This window comes from Rhamphochromis longiceps, linkage group LG12 (assembly GCF_057381845.1).
Source record: "Rhamphochromis longiceps isolate RC_006_pf linkage group LG12, R_longiceps_female_GT1.1, whole genome shotgun sequence".
NCBI lineage: Eukaryota > Metazoa > Chordata > Actinopteri > Cichliformes > Cichlidae > Rhamphochromis > Rhamphochromis longiceps.
The window spans coordinates 29,809,717-29,825,661 of NC_140568.1; the positions used below are offsets into that span (position 1 = coordinate 29,809,717).

At 44.6% G+C, this 15,945-nt stretch overlaps 1 protein-coding gene across 1 annotated transcript; it reads right to left on the reverse strand.

Annotated features, from left to right (window-relative positions):
* Positions 1-2,676: 2,676 nt before the first annotated feature.
* On the reverse strand, positions 2,677-15,911 carry rmi1 (RMI1, RecQ mediated genome instability 1, homolog (S. cerevisiae)). The gene is made up of 9 exons (XM_085425723.1): positions 15,656-15,911; positions 14,190-14,399; positions 9,387-9,497; positions 8,708-8,857; positions 6,441-6,511; positions 6,068-6,191; positions 5,837-5,912; positions 5,449-5,638; positions 2,677-4,720 (listed from the first exon to the last, which is right to left on the reverse strand). Exons 2-9 carry the CDS (start codon positions 14,349-14,351, stop codon positions 3,565-3,567), a joined length of 2,040 nt encoding a protein of 679 aa, XP_085281849.1. The 5' UTR covers positions 14,352-14,399; positions 15,656-15,911; the 3' UTR covers positions 2,677-3,564.
* Positions 15,912-15,945: the final 34 nt, after the last annotated feature.

The following is a 15,945-nucleotide window of genomic DNA, read 5'->3' on the forward strand; positions in this document are numbered from 1 at the left end:
ATCGGCCCGATTTTGGCCTTCATCGTGCATCGTGTAGTATACGTGGGGTAACGAGAAGCGATTAACACCTCGAGCAGCTCCCGATCATCAATCGCTCGTGAGCCGCTCACACTGCTCACGCGCAAACACGTAAACGTCGGTGAAAAAGACGGAGCAGCACGGCTGTGCAGCGTGTGATCTGGACACAAGCGATGGAGGCACAACTTGTAGAACTTTGGAAAGCTCATCCGAGCCTTTTCGATGTGGCATCACAAAATTATCACGACCACAACAACCGTTAAAATAGTTGGATTTACACTGCTGCTCATTCACAGCTGCCTGATCAATGTTTTTCATTAGCAATTTAGCAAAGTTGATGGTGGTGGTGGCGTGTCTGTGTGAGTGAAAGACAGAGAGAGCGACAGATTTTCTGTTATAACCTTCATGTTATGGACGCACAGTGTGAGCACTCGGGTCGCATCAGAGCATCGGGCGGTATAGTGTGAGACCCTGCATCGTGACCTACCAACTTCTAACCCCTGCGAGTCAATCGTGCAGTTTGAGCAGGAGCTGAATAACGTGACTGAAAAAATCACACAGTGTCTGCCCAGCTTTAGGTGTACTGTCGTCCGAGACTTGCACCGCAGAGTCGGCGTTTGTTTCCCTGTTGGCCATGCTTCTTGTTGTGGTCATCTGTTGTCTTCCGGTATTTTCTCCGCAAGCGACCTTTCCTCGACCAATGAGATGAGCGGTAATCTGAATTGTCATAAGTGTGCTGTCAGCTCATTGGTCACAAAGCAGGAGAGGGGCTGGGAATTATGTTTTCAAACAAAGCGTTAATTCCATTAACATTTATAGACTACTTTTGATTCTCACTGTATTACGGGACAAAGTGCGTCCCTTATTAGCTCAATACGGGACGTGTACTTTTGTTTCTAAATACGGGACGATTCCGTATTTTAAGGGACGGTTGGCAACCCTAACGGCGTCCAGCCCCACGCACGGGGCGATGTGCAGTAACTCGTTAACGGAGATTTGCCGTGTCCATCTTGTCGCTTCCTGCAGGTGAAGCGATGGGGGAGGAGGGGGAGCTGTGTTTATTGAAGGAGGGGCGAGGCCGAGTAACGTTGCGTAAAGACAAAAGTGGACGAAAGAGGCAAACTTGCGGCTCCACAAGTATAATTATAACGTAACATAGACTATATCGATATAAAGGATATTGTCACATCTTATATCTCGTATAAAAATATATCGATATTTTTTAAAAACTCGATATATCGCCCAGGCCTAGGGGGTACCCTCATAGGTACCCTATTGTACCCTTTTCAAGGGAACATTTCTGTACTATAGTTTGAAGGTACATTTATGTCTTAGGAAAGTACATGATTGTACTTCAGATGGTACAACTTCATAAGGTACAAAAATGTACCAAGCCTAAAGGGTACAGAAATGTCCTTCAAAAAGGAACACCCCCAGCGACAAGCATTTGTACCCTTTTTGGTACACTTTGGTACCCCTATTTCTGAGAGTGTATAATAGTTTCATTAGGAAATAAAGTGAGTTTTAATCATTTACTTACAATATAAACAGTAGGGCTGAAGTCCACATGTAACCTTTATTAAATTGGAGTGAAATTTATTTTATTCGTCCATACTGATATCTATCATCAAGGTAACTGTGTACAATCTCTCCACAGTAATCTGTGACTCTCTAGGGTCAGTGAAGTCAATAAATGAGATGGACCTATTTGCTCTACACTCATATGAAATAAACTTGTATTTTTCATTTAGTAAATAAATCAAAACCTTAAAACTTTGTGTTTAAAACTGAACCTTTTTCTTTAATTGATCGTTCTCTTTAGACTCTTATAGCTCTGGGTAATTAACAGCTATGAGTGAACAACCATTGTGTGATGGAGCTAAATCAGAGACAGCTCTTTAAACTTGATGGTACTTCTAAATTGCACTCATGGTTTCTGTAGCATGACTGCATATAAACAGGTAATAAATGTATTGGGTACTCCTTGTTACTCACCATACAGCCACCCAATAATATCGGGAGCAGACGGCTGGTTTGCTTTCATACCCGGTGAACAAGCACTCCCCTCTCAGTTCATTTACTCTATCACCCAATAGTTATTCCACTTGTATCTCCCTATGGGTTGCTGCTTTCCCCCTTCCTCACTCAGCCCTCCACCAAATTCAGCTTCATTAGCACATAACAGGCTATCAACATGCATAGCAGGGTCCTGATTTAGATGTTCAAGCTGATTAGCTCTTAATGAACCAAGACCGGCTACCTGAATGGAAGTGCACACAGTGGCATAAGACTACAATATACATGCAGGTGCGCTCCCACCACAGAAACACAATTCTAAGGATATAACATACATTTTAATAACCCGTGTTTTGCTCATTATCACACCTAAGAGAAGACGTAGACAAGGCAGAAGAGACACTGAGTAATTTATGTAGCAGAAATTCTTAAACTGTTTCATCTGAAAGTGAGATCTCTGCCTCTACTAAAGAAGCCCAGGTAGTAATTAGAGATACTTTTAAACACTGTGTGCTTAAACAGTGCATATCCAACAGCTGCGTTTGATACAGACCAAATGAAACACGGTGTATCTGTGAGGCAGTCTGCTTTATAACGTTATTCAGCTAAACTGGAAAAAACACAACGCTCAGAAAGGAAAGATAAGCATAGCAACAAGGACGTGCACATTTTTATTAGTCACAGAGCGCAAGACAAAAAAAATGTATATATAAAAACGTTCAAGATACAGTAAATGCAGACAATGCATTAAATTTGTGGTATGCGCGTTCTTAAGAGACGAAAACAGACGAGACTGTAATGAACGGGAATAATCGAAGCTCATGGCCTCTCCTTTATCTTTCTTTCCTCTCATTCTTCTCTGAGGGAGTTTATTAAAGACCCGCATTGCCCTTGGCTATTCAATCACTTTTCAGTAAGAAGTAATGGTTGTACTGAATGAATGCAACGGCTGGCAATTCATTACCACAATCAGACGACTAACACCCCACCCCCCCAACATCCCTCCTCTCATCTTGTGTACTTCGCCCTGCTCTTCGGGTAGTTTTCAGCATTAAGCAGAATTCGGGGCCTTGAAAACCGGGATGTCTGATCTGATTTGCACATAACCACCTTTGTTTGTTGAATCTGTTTAGTGTGCTTGTGAGCAATGCGGCGCATTCTAAGCGGAAAACAACACAATGAATAGATGAATGAAATCCTCAAATGACAAATGGCAGAACGTCACATTCACATGGAGCAGATGGGATGCTGATCATCATTTCACACCTTCTGCTCTCCAAATCTGAAGCAGAAGGGCAGGTTGATCACCAATTAAAATAACTACCTTAGTCTGAAACTAGCGTGATTTTTTTCCTTCCATGCAACGCAACTATTAGTTTCATTACATGAAAAGAAAACTTTCAAGGCCACTGAGTGATGTTACATCTGCCACAGTTTTGTTGGCAATTTTTTTTATCTCTGCCTAAGAGCAATATACTTTTCCGCTGCCTGCAATTTTCTCATTATCGCCCACTTCCCCTCAACCGCTGTTTATTTTCTCTCGTCCCTCACCCTCTGCTCGAGCTCCTGGAGTGTTTTCTCGCTGACGGGGTCCACTTTGGTCACCACCGCTTTCCTGCCCTCCAGTTGAACAATAACAGTCATAATGCAGCACATGTCCACAAGCTCTTCCTGGCATCTCCTCATCCCCGCATCCAGCTCACCTCTCCGAGACGGGTCACGCTTCAGGGCTCCCTTCTCTGCTACCGAGAAGCCCAGAAGGCCTGTCAAAACTTCATTGGACAGCTCCACGTCCAGGTAACCGGTCCCGTCAGATATTGTAGCAGAAACACTCCAAACGCCATTACTGCTGCTCAGTTTTCCCAAGAGAGTCACAATGAAAGCTTTGACATGGATCTCCATGATGTGGAGAAGTGGTTTGGACATTAAATTTTCTAGCAAGCACAAGTATGTAAAGGGTGGAGAGGTCAGAGTGACAGGAGGGACTGTGCTGCCACTCCAAGCATTTTGTTTGGACGACCTTGAAGCTTCTGTTTCGTAGCTAGTGCTCTCGGTGCCTCTACTAGACCTAAGCTGAACAGGGATCTCATTTGGTCCACTAGTCTTCCCACTGGTTTCTGCCTCTTCCAAAATGCAGTCCATATCTTCATCCACAAAATCAATCTCGTCATTAGCAGCCAAATATAATTCACGTGCTGCCTCCGAAGCTGCTGGAGAAAGAAATAGCTCGGGAGTTGTCTTGGTTAATTGCTCTGAAGCTTCTCTATTGTCCCTTTTCTGTGCGCTGGATCTGGAGTTGATAGACCCAAGTCGTGGCCCAGAGCCACTCAAAGTGCATGATTCAAACAGAGCAGCTTGGGGTTTTGTTGCTCTGTTGGGATTTCCTGTTATTCTGCTGTTCCGTGGTGTGTTTCTGTAACTGCTGTCAGATGGTGTGGGGACACTTTCATTTTCCTGGAAAATCACACTGTCCAGCTCCTCCAGGGGAAGGTCGTCAAAGTCTTCGTCAGGAAAGTCTTCGTCTGCCATGCTGTGATCTTGGATCTGTTGATGAACTGCATCGGGGGGAACTGAGTCAAAGAGGTCAGCTTCCACGTGTTCGTCATCATTTAGGTAACCCTGGTCTAAACCATTTCTGCTGCTTCGGGTCGAGCCACCTCTGTCAGAGCGGGTGGAGAGTTCACTTCTGAAAGACAACAGCAAATTATGTCGGACTGAGTTAACAGGGCTTTTAAATCATCGGGGTTAATCAGCTCACTGTTCAAAGCGCACACAGAAGACTGGACAAAGAAGTTCACACAGACATAAATTTGAAAAAACTGTAGCGACAACACTTTGCATCATCCTATCCTTGAATATTCGTCATCACAACATTGAAACGATATAACAGCTAAATATGAGACAATGTTATTTCTCTGTGTAAGTCAATGAGGCCAGTGTAAACTAGTGACTCTGCAGTTCATTCCTCCTGGAAATAATTGTACCCTGCACAACTCGCTTAGCATTTTACATCATGACATATGAACTGTCTTTTTCCTGCATCTCAAAATGACCGGTGTACGTTCCACTTTATTCTCAGCAGCTTCTGTCTCTTCAGGAAATTGATGAACTTTAAATAAAACGGAAATTGTCGTGACATTTGAATCTACCCTGTGATTTCTCCTCCTGCTGTAGGTATACTGCCTATTTGTTAAGAATGTTGTTCTCGTCACCGGCCGCAGCGACGTAAAGACATTTTATTAGAAAACTTTGTGAAGATGCTGTAAGACGAATGCATTAAAACCATCTTAAAGTCTTTTTTTTCCCTGAAGATAAAAGTGATGTTAAAACTAGAAATGCCACGATTTCCACGACAGTGCAAAGTGAGGCTTTGCAGCATCGAAATGTCAAGACATCACATTGTTTACCACCCACCTGGACGAAGCGGCTGGGACAAGGCTCCTGATGGACGAGCTTCTCGAAGACTGAGTGGAAGCCTCATGCAGCGTGCTGTAGCCGCTGTCTCGGGCAGGTTCAACCTGAAGCATTTCAACTTCCTCTTGGGCCTCGAGACTGGCTAACAGCTCTGCATCATCAAGATCCAGATCATCCACTTCCTGGTTACCTTAAAACAAAGAGAAAAAAACAACAACAACAACAACATATATGTTAGTATAATTTTAAAAAATGGGCAGGTTAGATTAAAGAAGAAAAGCAAAGCCATATAAGACAGAATGTCTAAATTTCTAATAAAGTGTATGTAGTGTCACATTGTGCCGATGATGGATGATCTTTGAAGATACACAGAGTCTAATACATATACCTTGTTGTTGTGCTGGAGCCTCCTCTCCTTCCTGTTCCTGCTCAGAAAGTCCCAGTGTCCGACACAGCACCCTGCCCTATCACAACAGTATCAAAATAAGCCACTGAATGTGTATGGTGTACTCCATCTTATTGCTATACAAAATCCTATAATATCTTTGTGTAGTTTTATACAAGAAAAGAGAAATCAGAAGAAATGAGACAAAACGTACGAGAAATCGTTAGAGGTTACCTGGTTATTCCTGTCCACCAGGTCTTCGACCTCACCACCGAGGATTTTGATGTTGGACGGCCCCAAAAGCAAAACACCAAGTCTGCAAACTATCTTTCCTTGCAGCTGCAGCTTTGCACCGGGCCTGCAAGAGTCAGCAACATTTCAGGAAAATGTCTAGTTCTTATTTTTAATTAACAATAACAACAACATTTCATCCATTTCTCATTGTGCTTGGATACTTGTGTTTCTATAAAACTCGAGGCAATATTGTTAGGAGGAAAAGACTTTTATTTCATTTTAGGCAGACATGTGCCCTTTAAAATGTTTTCAAATAACTAGCAGTAAAAAGACACGATATTGCAGTAACATGTTTTACAGCTCAATCCTTAACCTGAGTGCCGCGCTGAGAGCAGGGATTGGCTGATACTCCATAGCCTCCAGGCTCTGAACTCCATCTGTCACCTGTGCAATCAAACATGTTTGATCAGAAAACACGTAAGTAATAAAAAGATTATGATGACATTTATGCAAATCTATAAGAAAAGTGTGTTTGTCTTTTTGTGTGAATTAAACAGATTAAAAGACAGTTGTGTGAATTTTTCAGTTCATTTTCTGCAGTAATCTGAGACCCCGTGGGCTGTTGTCTGGAGGCTCTCATAAATATGTGAGGGTTTGGATTTAGACAGAAATATCTGGGCCAAAACTTAACAGCTCTGTAACTGCTCTTTACTTATGAATGTAGACGTATTAAGGCATAAAGGAAAATTAGAAAAACAAAAAAAACATAGTAGATGATTTGTGCATTTGTGTAAGTTAGCATATTTAATTTAATTTACAATTTCACTAAATAAGGGAAATATGACTATCTAAAATTTTTAAAAATAAACTGAGTTCAATTAGACTGGCCACAACCAGGTTTACTGCCAAACCTGCTAAATCAAGAAATGATTTAAATTAACACAATCTAAAGAAACTCAAAACAGCTGAGAAACAAAACATTGACATCTATCAGTCTGGAAATGATTACAAAACCATTTCTAAAGTTTATCCACAAATGGAGAAAACATGGAACAGTGGTGAACCTTCCCAGAAGTGGATGGTCTGCTAAAATTACTCTAAGAGCTCACCGACAGCTCATCCAGGAGACTCCAGAACAACATCTATTTTGGGATGTATGTACATATTTTGGGGGGAAAAAGTCTGTGGACTGATGAGAGAAAAGTTGAACTTTGTGGAAGGTTTGAGTCTCGTTACATCTGGTGTGAAACTAACACAGCATTTCATAAGAACAAAATCGTACCAGCGGTCAAACATGGTGGTGGTAGTGTAATGGTCTGGGGCTGTTTTGCTGCTTCAGGATGACTTGCAGTCAATGATTGAACCATGAATTCTGATCTCTACCAGAAAATCCTGAAGGAGAATGTCCTTCCATCAGTTTGATCCTAAACATGTGAGCCAATCATCCTCTGAATGACTCAAAAAAAAAAAAAGTCTGGTCTTATAATAACTCTGGATACTGTAGCATAACTTTAAACAGGTCAATGATACTCAAAAACCCTCCGGTGTGGCTGAATGATAATAACTCTGAAAAGATGAGGGGCCAAAATTCCTCCACAGTGATGTGAACAACTCACTCAGTTATCACAAACATTTGATTGCAGTTCTTGGTGACAAAGGTGTCACAGCCAGCTATGACATTTAGGGGCAATTATTTTTTCACACACAGTTCTAAAACAGTAATTTATATTTACTAAGTTTATGTTTGTCTAAAAATGCAAAATTGTTTGATGATCTGAAACATGCCAGCGTGACAAATATGCAAGAAAAGAAAAGAAAAGGAAATCGTGAATAATAAATAATTTTCCACAGCACTGTAGGTTGTTTAGACTCTAAAACCCATGTAGACTGATTCAGTATGGAAATAACTGTTATTTCGATTTCTTTTAATATGATTATACACGCTGGCTGCCCTGTCCTAGTCAAAGCTAATCTACGACTCTTTGATCAAAAATGGTCTGAGAAACAGTTAAAAAAGTCACAGCAACGTTTCTAAGCAACACCTGCACTGTTCTTTAAGAAAAGAAAAAAAACATACACTGAAAAGTATATTACTTATGGTGGAAATTAGAGTCTGCCTCATATATTCCTGCAATTTACTCTTTCATATGCTCTCACTGATGGTACCGTCCGCTCTGATTCAGTCAGGAAGAGAAGCAGAATTATTCCACTCAACCAAACATACAAAGATAAAGTCTGGTCACAGATAAGTGCTGGACACACTGCGTGCCACTGCAGTCAAGACGAGTCCAGACAATATTTCCTATTAACAACACAGTTTAAAGCTCTGTCTCTACGGGAAGTGCCTGAATGTTTTTCTGTTTGTCTGTGAGACGCTGAAAAGCTACTAAGACACAGACAAACGCAGGATGCTGGATGATGCAAAAGCCAAAGCTTTAAAATGAAATTTTATGTTTTAAATCTGCAATTTTTGATCTCCCTTTTGTGACCCAAGAAGACAACTAGTATCATCACATATTCAACATCTGCTTTTTAAGGTTAACGCTGTTATTTACATAAAGGCATTCATTCAAAAGGCTTTTACTGAAACTCAATTGAGATTTTTTTTAATGGCAACTATGATTCACATAAGACTCTGACCTGCAGTAGAAGCATACGGGTGGGTTTGGCTTCCCAGGGCCTCTGGGTGGTCTGTGTGACTGCAGACACCTCGTCATTGACACAATCTGTGCCCCTCCACTTCTGCAGCTGACCATACGCCGGCTGACTGATGTCCAATAATGAGTCGACCTAAAACAGAGTTGGACCTCTTGTCATGTTTCCATTTGCGTGCACGATGATCAACCGAGCGTTGGTGTCACCAGCAAGGTGAGTTATCTGTATGCACAGCCCAAATTAATCATCACCATTAACTCAAGCGCTATATTTCCTCAAGAGCTTGCTTTGCAATTTTTTTCCCTCTCCGATGCAGGCAAAAAAGCCACAAAAGCAAAAGTAACAACAATAACAAATGTACACACAATACACACAAAAACTCCAATTTTAAACTACTTTCAAAAATCACGGGTCAGTTAAATAAATGCAGCAGGAACGCCTAAATACCCCCCTCCCAATGTGAAAAGCTGAGTGACTTGCCTTTATGTGATTTAGCTCAGGTTTTATGCTGTTGGTACACATATTGTTCTCAGCCTATTGTTTGCTGTTTTTACATGCTTTTTTTTTGTTTTTTTTTTTGTTGAAAATATGATCAGAACTGTCCCCAACAACAAAAAGAATAAATAAAGAAACTGGATGAACTATGTAACATGAAAGTTTGTACCTGGACGCAGAAGTTGCCACTGAGCTCAGTCTTCTGGGCTTCAGCGAGCCCTTCTGGCAGGACAGGAAAGTCCAGGTCTCTGAGGTCTGTTAACAGCCATTGGTCCAGCGCCTGAAAAACCACATCAAGCAGTGAGATTCATTTTTGGTTCACTTACTGTCATTCAGCAGCAGTTACACATAGAGTGGACCTATTATGTTCACTTCCAGTCCCATAATTTATTCTTTTGTTATATGTATATGTATTTTAAATGACACACAGTTAAAACAACCCTTTATTTTAAAGGAAGCTTTAGTGCAAAGCTACCTGCAGATACCGGTGACTCAGATCCAGGAAGAAAAAGTAGAAACTCTACAGAAAAATGATTTAACAGAGTAAGAAAGAAATGTCACAGGGATTTGGATGAATTCAGTGCGTCGGTAGTGTTAGCAATGCCTGCAGATATTTTATTTCTTGTTTATAATATGAACGCGCTCTACAGAGTTGAGATCTCAGGACCACTTGAATGAACCGGCATGCTGCTGAAACCATGAGGTGATGATTTGTGCCTTGAAAAAAACAAAACAAAACAAAACAAAAAACAAGAAACTTTGTCCTCTTCCAAGCATGTAGTGGAAAAAAAAAACAACAAAAAAAGACAACTTTGGCCAAAAAGTAGCACAGCTGTTCGACAACAATATTTTGGTACACTGTGTCATACAAATGATGCGTCAATACAGGGAAATATTCCCCACATGACGCCACCGCAAGCTGCGACAGCTGACGCCGAGTAGGATGGAATCATGCTGCCATCAGCTTGTTGTAACAGAAACCAGGATTTGTCAGACCAGAATGTGTCCTTTCACTCTTCAGTCACCCACATTTGCTCATTATTACCTACTCTAGCATGAGCTCCTTGTTCTCAGCTAACAGTGATAGAAATGTGTATGGTCTTGGGCTTCTGTTTCTTGGTTATCAGCCCCAGGGTTGTTTGAGTTTTGCCTTCTGCTAGCTGCATATTTGCAGTATGAAGATCACATGAATGCAAAAAAGGAAGAGACACCGAACTAACTGCTGTGTCACAGATGTTATTCAGCTCAGACTGGGTTATTCTACCAAGAGTGATAAAATGTGCATGAACCACATCAAATCCACATGTTCACATCGAAGCCAGTAACCATCTTTGAGTCAAAAGTGGGGTAACCATCCACCCCGTGACCACCTTCTATCATGTGGCCCATACTTAACCCATGTCATAATAAGTGAGCGAACATCTTATAAGACAATAAGTGGAAACAAGATCTCTTAATCTATACTGGAGTTTCTGGAGCTGTGGAGAATTATCCAGAAACAGGTAGGAAAGGAATCCTTAGACTTTTGTTGACAAAAACAAAGCATTTGATTTCTGTCTATCGAGTTGTACACTGCTCCTCCTTGAATCACTACCTTATCGTGGTGGAGGGGTTTGTGTGTCCCAGGGATCCCAGGGGCTATGTTGTCTGGGGGCTTTTGCCCCCTGGTAGGGTCTCCCATGGCAAACTGGCCCTGGGTGAGGGACCAGACAAAGAGCGATTCATAAGACCCTTATGAAAAGGACACCGAGGGAACAGTTTACCCTGCCCGGGATAGGGTTACCGGGGCCCCGCCCTGGAGCCAGGCCCGGGGAGGGTGCCCGAGGGCGAGCGTCTGGTGGCCGGGCCTTAGTCCATGGGGCCCGGCCGGGCACAGCCCGAAGAGGAGACATGGGCCCATCCTCCCGCAGGCCCACCACCCGCAGGAGGCGCCATAGGGGTCGGGTGCATTGTGTGCCGGGTGGCGGCCAGGAGCGGAGGCCCTGGCGGACTGACCCCCGGCTGCCAAGACTGGCAATAGGGACATGGAATGTCACCTCTCTGGTGGGGAAGGAGCCTGAGTTAGTGCGTGAGGTTGAGAGGTACCGGCTAGATATAGTCGGGCTCACCTCTACGCATGGCTTGGGCTCTGGAACCAGTCTCCTGGAGAGGGGCTGGACTCTGTCTCAGTCTGGAGTTGCCCCTGGTGAGAGGCGGCGGGCTGGGGTGGGTATTCTAATATCCCCTCGGCTTGCTGCCGGTACGTTGGGGTTTTTCCCGGTGGACGAGAGGGTTTGTTCCCTGCGCCTTAGGGTCTGGGAACGGGTCCTGACTGTCATCTGCGCTTATGCGCCGAGTGGCAGTTCAGAGTACCCAGCCTTCTTAGAGTCCCTGGGGGGGGGGGTACTGGAGGGTGCTCCACCTGGAGACTCTGTTGTCCTGCTGGGAGACTTCAATGCTCACGTGGGTAACGACAGCGAGACCTGGAGGGGCGTGATTGGGAGGAACGGCCTCCCTGATCTGAACCCGAGCGGTGCTTTGTTATTGGACTTCTGTGCTAATCACAGTTTGGCCATAACGAACACCCTGTTCGAACATAAGAGTGTCCATAAGTGCACGTGGCACCAGGACGCTCTAGGCCGTAGGTCGATGATCGATTTTGTAATCGTATCAGCAGACCTGCGACCATATGTTCTGGACACTCGGGTAAAGAGAGGGGCTGAGCTGTCAACTGATCACCACCTGGTGGTGAGTTGGATCAGGTGGCGGGGGAGGACGCTGGACAGACCTTGTGCACCTAAACGCGTAGTGAGGGTGTGCTGGGAACGTCTAGCAGAGGCCCCAGTCCGCGAGATCTTCAACGCACACCTCCGGCAGAGCTTCAATAGCATTCCGAGGGAGACTGGGGACATTGAGTCCGAATGGACCATGTTCAGCGTCTCCATTGCCGAAGCTTCTGCATTGAGCTGCGGCCGCAAGGTGGTTGGTGCCTGCCGTGGTGGTAATCCCCGAACCAAATGGTGGACACCAGAGGTGAAGGGAGCCACCAGGCTGAAGGAGTCCTATCGGGCTTGGTTAGCCTGTGGGACTCCGGAGGCAGCCGACAGGTATCGACAGGCCAAGCGGAATGCGGCTCGGGCAGTGGCTGAAGCAAAAACTCGGGTGTGGGAGGAGTTCGGAGAGGCCATGGAAAAAGACTTTCGGACTGCCTCGAAGAGATTCTGGCAAACCGTCAGACGTCTCAGGAGGGGAAAGCGGTGCTCTACCTGCACTGTGTATAGTGCTGGCGGAGCGCTGCTGACGTCGACTGAGAAAATTGTCAGGCGGTGGAAGGAATACTTCGAGGACCTCCTTAATCCCACTGACACGTCTTCCGAGGAGGAAGCAGAGTCTGGGGATGAGGGGAATGACCCGCCAATTTCTGGGGGCGAGGTCACTGAGGCAGTTAAACAACTCCTTGGTGGCAGAGCCCCTGGTGTTGATGAGGTCCGCCCCGAGTTCCTGAAGGCTCTGGACGTTGTAGGGCTGTCCTGGTTGACACGCCTCTGCAATGTTGCGTGGAGATCAGGGGCAGTACCTGTGGACTGGCAGACCGGGGTGGTGGTCCCCTCTTTAAGAAGGGGGACCGGAGGGTGTGTTCCAACTACAGGGGGATCACACTCCTCAGCCTCCCTGGGAAAGTCTATGCCAGGGTGCTGGAAAGGAGAGTTCGTCCGTTAGTCGAACCTCGGATACAGGAGGAACAATGCGGTTTTCGTCCTGGTCGCGGAACACTGGACCAGCTCTTTATCCTCTCCAGGATACTTGAGGGTGCATGGGAGTTTGCCCAACCAGTCTACATGTGTTTTGTGGACTTGGAGAAGGCATTCGACCGTGTCCCTCGGGGTGTCCTGTGGGAGGTGTTGCGGGAATATGGGGTGTCTGGCCCATTGCTACGGGCCATTCGATCCCTATACAACCGTTGCAAGAGCTTGGTTCGCATTGCCGGCAATAAGTCGGACTCGTTCCCAGTGGGTGATGGGCTCCGCCAGGGCTGCCCTTTGTCTCCGGTTCTGTTCATAATTTTTATGGACAGGATTTCTAGGCGCAGCCAAGTGGCGGAGGGCTTTCGCTTTGGTGGCCTCAGAATCTCATCTCTGATTTTTGCTGATGATGTGGTTCTGTTGGCTTCATCGGGTGAGGGCCTCCAGCTCGCACTGGAACGGTTCGCAGCCGAGTGTGAAGCAGTGGGAATGAGGATCAGCACCTCCAAATCTGAGGCCATGGTTCTCAGCCGGAAAAGGGTGGAGTGCCCACTCCGGGTCGGGGATGAGTTCCTGCCCCAAGTGGAGGAGTTCAAGTATCTCGGGGTCTTGTTCGCGAGTGATGGGAGAAGGGAGCCGGAGATCGACAGACGGATTGGGGCTGCAGCTGCAGTAATGCGGACGCTGCACCGGTCCGTCGTGGTGAAGAGGGAGCTGAGTGTAAAAGCGAAGCTCTCAATTTACCGGCCGATCTACGTCCCTACCCTCACCTATGGCCACGAGCTGTGGGTAGTGACCGAAAGAACGAGATCGCGGATACAAGCGGCAGAAATGAGCTTCCTCCGAAGGGTGGCTGGCCTCTCCCTTAGAGATAGGGTGAGAAGTTCGGCCATCCGGGAGGGGCTCAGAGTAGAGCAGCTGCTGCTCCACATCGAAAGGAGCCAGCTGAGGTGGTTCGGGCATCTGACAAGGATGCCCCCTGGGCGCCTCCTGGGTGAGGTGTTCCAGGCATGTCCCACCGGGAGGAGGCCCCGGGGCAGACCCAGGACACGCTGGAGAGATTATATCTCTCGGCTGGCCTGGGAACGCCTTGGTATTCCCCCGGATAAGCTGGAGGAGGTGGCTGGGGAGAGGGAGGTCTGGGCCTCTTTGCTTAGGCTGCTGCCCCCGCGACCCGGCCCCGGATAAAGCGGATGAAGATGGATGGATGGATGGAGTTGTACACTGAGACAGTCGCACATCCTGCCTACCTGCTGGTTGGTTTGCTGCTGTGACAGATGAGCTTCTCCTCCTGCCTCTCCTTGTAGCCACTCCACACAGGCTTCTAGCCAGGCAAAGGGCACCTGGACATGCCAGGAGGACTGCAGCCATGCTTGGGTAGCACGGACCACTGCCTGAATCCCAGGAGTCATCTCTTCCTCTAAGTGTATTTGGCTCTCTTCTGCTTTTCCAGCTGCTTTCTGTCAGAATATACAGACTGCTTTAGCCACATTCTTATTCCGAAGCTGCTTTAGCCACATTATTTCAATTCAGGTATTCATATCATAGTCGCACTTCTCATTAATTACTCAATAACACATTTAGAGTTTTAATCATTCACAGTTTTTATTGTCATTCAGTCAATGAGTCACTGATGCATTGACTGAACAAAATTATGTGTGCAGAAAAAAAAAAACACACAAAATCACAACAAAAGGTTAAAAAGACTGTAGTGTAACTGTCTATTACATAGTAAACACTAAAAAAAATTAATTAAGATGGTAGTGAAGAATAAAAAAATAAAAAATTTATTTACAAAAATATGTAAGTGTATAGCTGAGGTGTCTGGTGGTGGTCAGGTAAAAAAAATGCAACACAGTAGTTATCTGTAGTGCACCGTTTGTTTTTTTGTTTGTTTTACTTAATGTAGTTTTAACTTGACTGTATTGTAAGTGCAAAATATGAGAAGAGATAAAATTCTACATTTAATTTACAATGATCCCTGAGCTGAGTCCCCAGTGACCCATGACGGATTAATAGTTAAGCTGTGTTTTAACATGTTCGTTTTTAAATGAAGCCTCTTAGAATAAATTTAGCCTTGCAGTTTATCTTATTTTGTTTTCTAAGTGAGTACTCCAAATGGGCAAAAAATTAATAATAATTCAAGGTAAAGTGTTGAATGTTAACCCTCACTAGATTGCAGGATGAGCTTTTTTGCACACTAGTCTCTTTGTAAAGCCCTCAAACCACTGGGACCATTTAGAAAAGACTGTTTTATAACAAGAACATAATATTATTGTATCTGATTGTTTTCTTGGGTTATTTGAACAAGGTAACCACACTGTCCCTGTACATGATCTTAAGCAGACGTAAACAGATGTTGCAGGACTGAACGGTTTATTAATTTTAAATTGAAATCGCCAATGAAAACAGTTCAATTACGACAAATATTTCGGATGTCTTTATCATTATCATTACCTTACAAAAATTATGTTTATGTCTTGCAGGTATTTCATGCAGTTGTGCTTTTAAACGTAAAGTATGAAAAACAAATGAAATTCAGCTTTGAGAATATGCATTTCAAATCAAATCGGGACTGCGAAAATATCAGAAAAATTATATATTTTTCCCAACATTGTCCAGCCCTGCTGTTGGAGAGCATGAAAGGGATATCGGGTAAGAAAAACTTTACCAAATAAAAGTGTTTATAACCATTTAGCTGGTATGTATATGTTACCTGAGAAGCACGGGGGCAGACTCGTCCATCAAGTATTGCACAAGTAGGTAGAAAGGCGCCAAAGTTGATTAACCCAGCCTACTTATATAACAAACCTGAACACAAGCATCCAGCAGCAGAGGTCCCTACTCACAACAGAAGGCCTTAAACCAAACACTCGTGTCGGAAAAACGTGACCATTAGCCTTGCAAATTGCATCTTTCTAAACTGGAATAACTAGAAGGGCCACAGTTAACAGTCGATCCATGTCCGGAAACAGACTGGTATGTACCGCCTCGGTTCTCGTGATT

What these genes read in the sequence shown, in the direction of transcription:
- rmi1 (XM_085425723.1), bottom strand. Translation starts at nt 14,351, where the DNA reads ATGACTCCTGGGATTCAGGCAGTGGTCCGTGCTACCCAAGCATGGCTG. An exon ending in CCCGTATGCTTCTACTGCAG is followed by an intron (nt 6,512 to 8,707) that starts GTCAGAGTCTTA and finishes TTGATTGCACAG; the next exon opens with GTGACAGATGGAGTTCAGAG. An exon ending in GCTCTCAGCGCGGCACTCAG is followed by an intron (nt 6,192 to 6,440) that starts GTTAAGGATTGA and finishes TGACTCTTGCAG; the next exon opens with GCCCGGTGCAAAGCTGCAGC.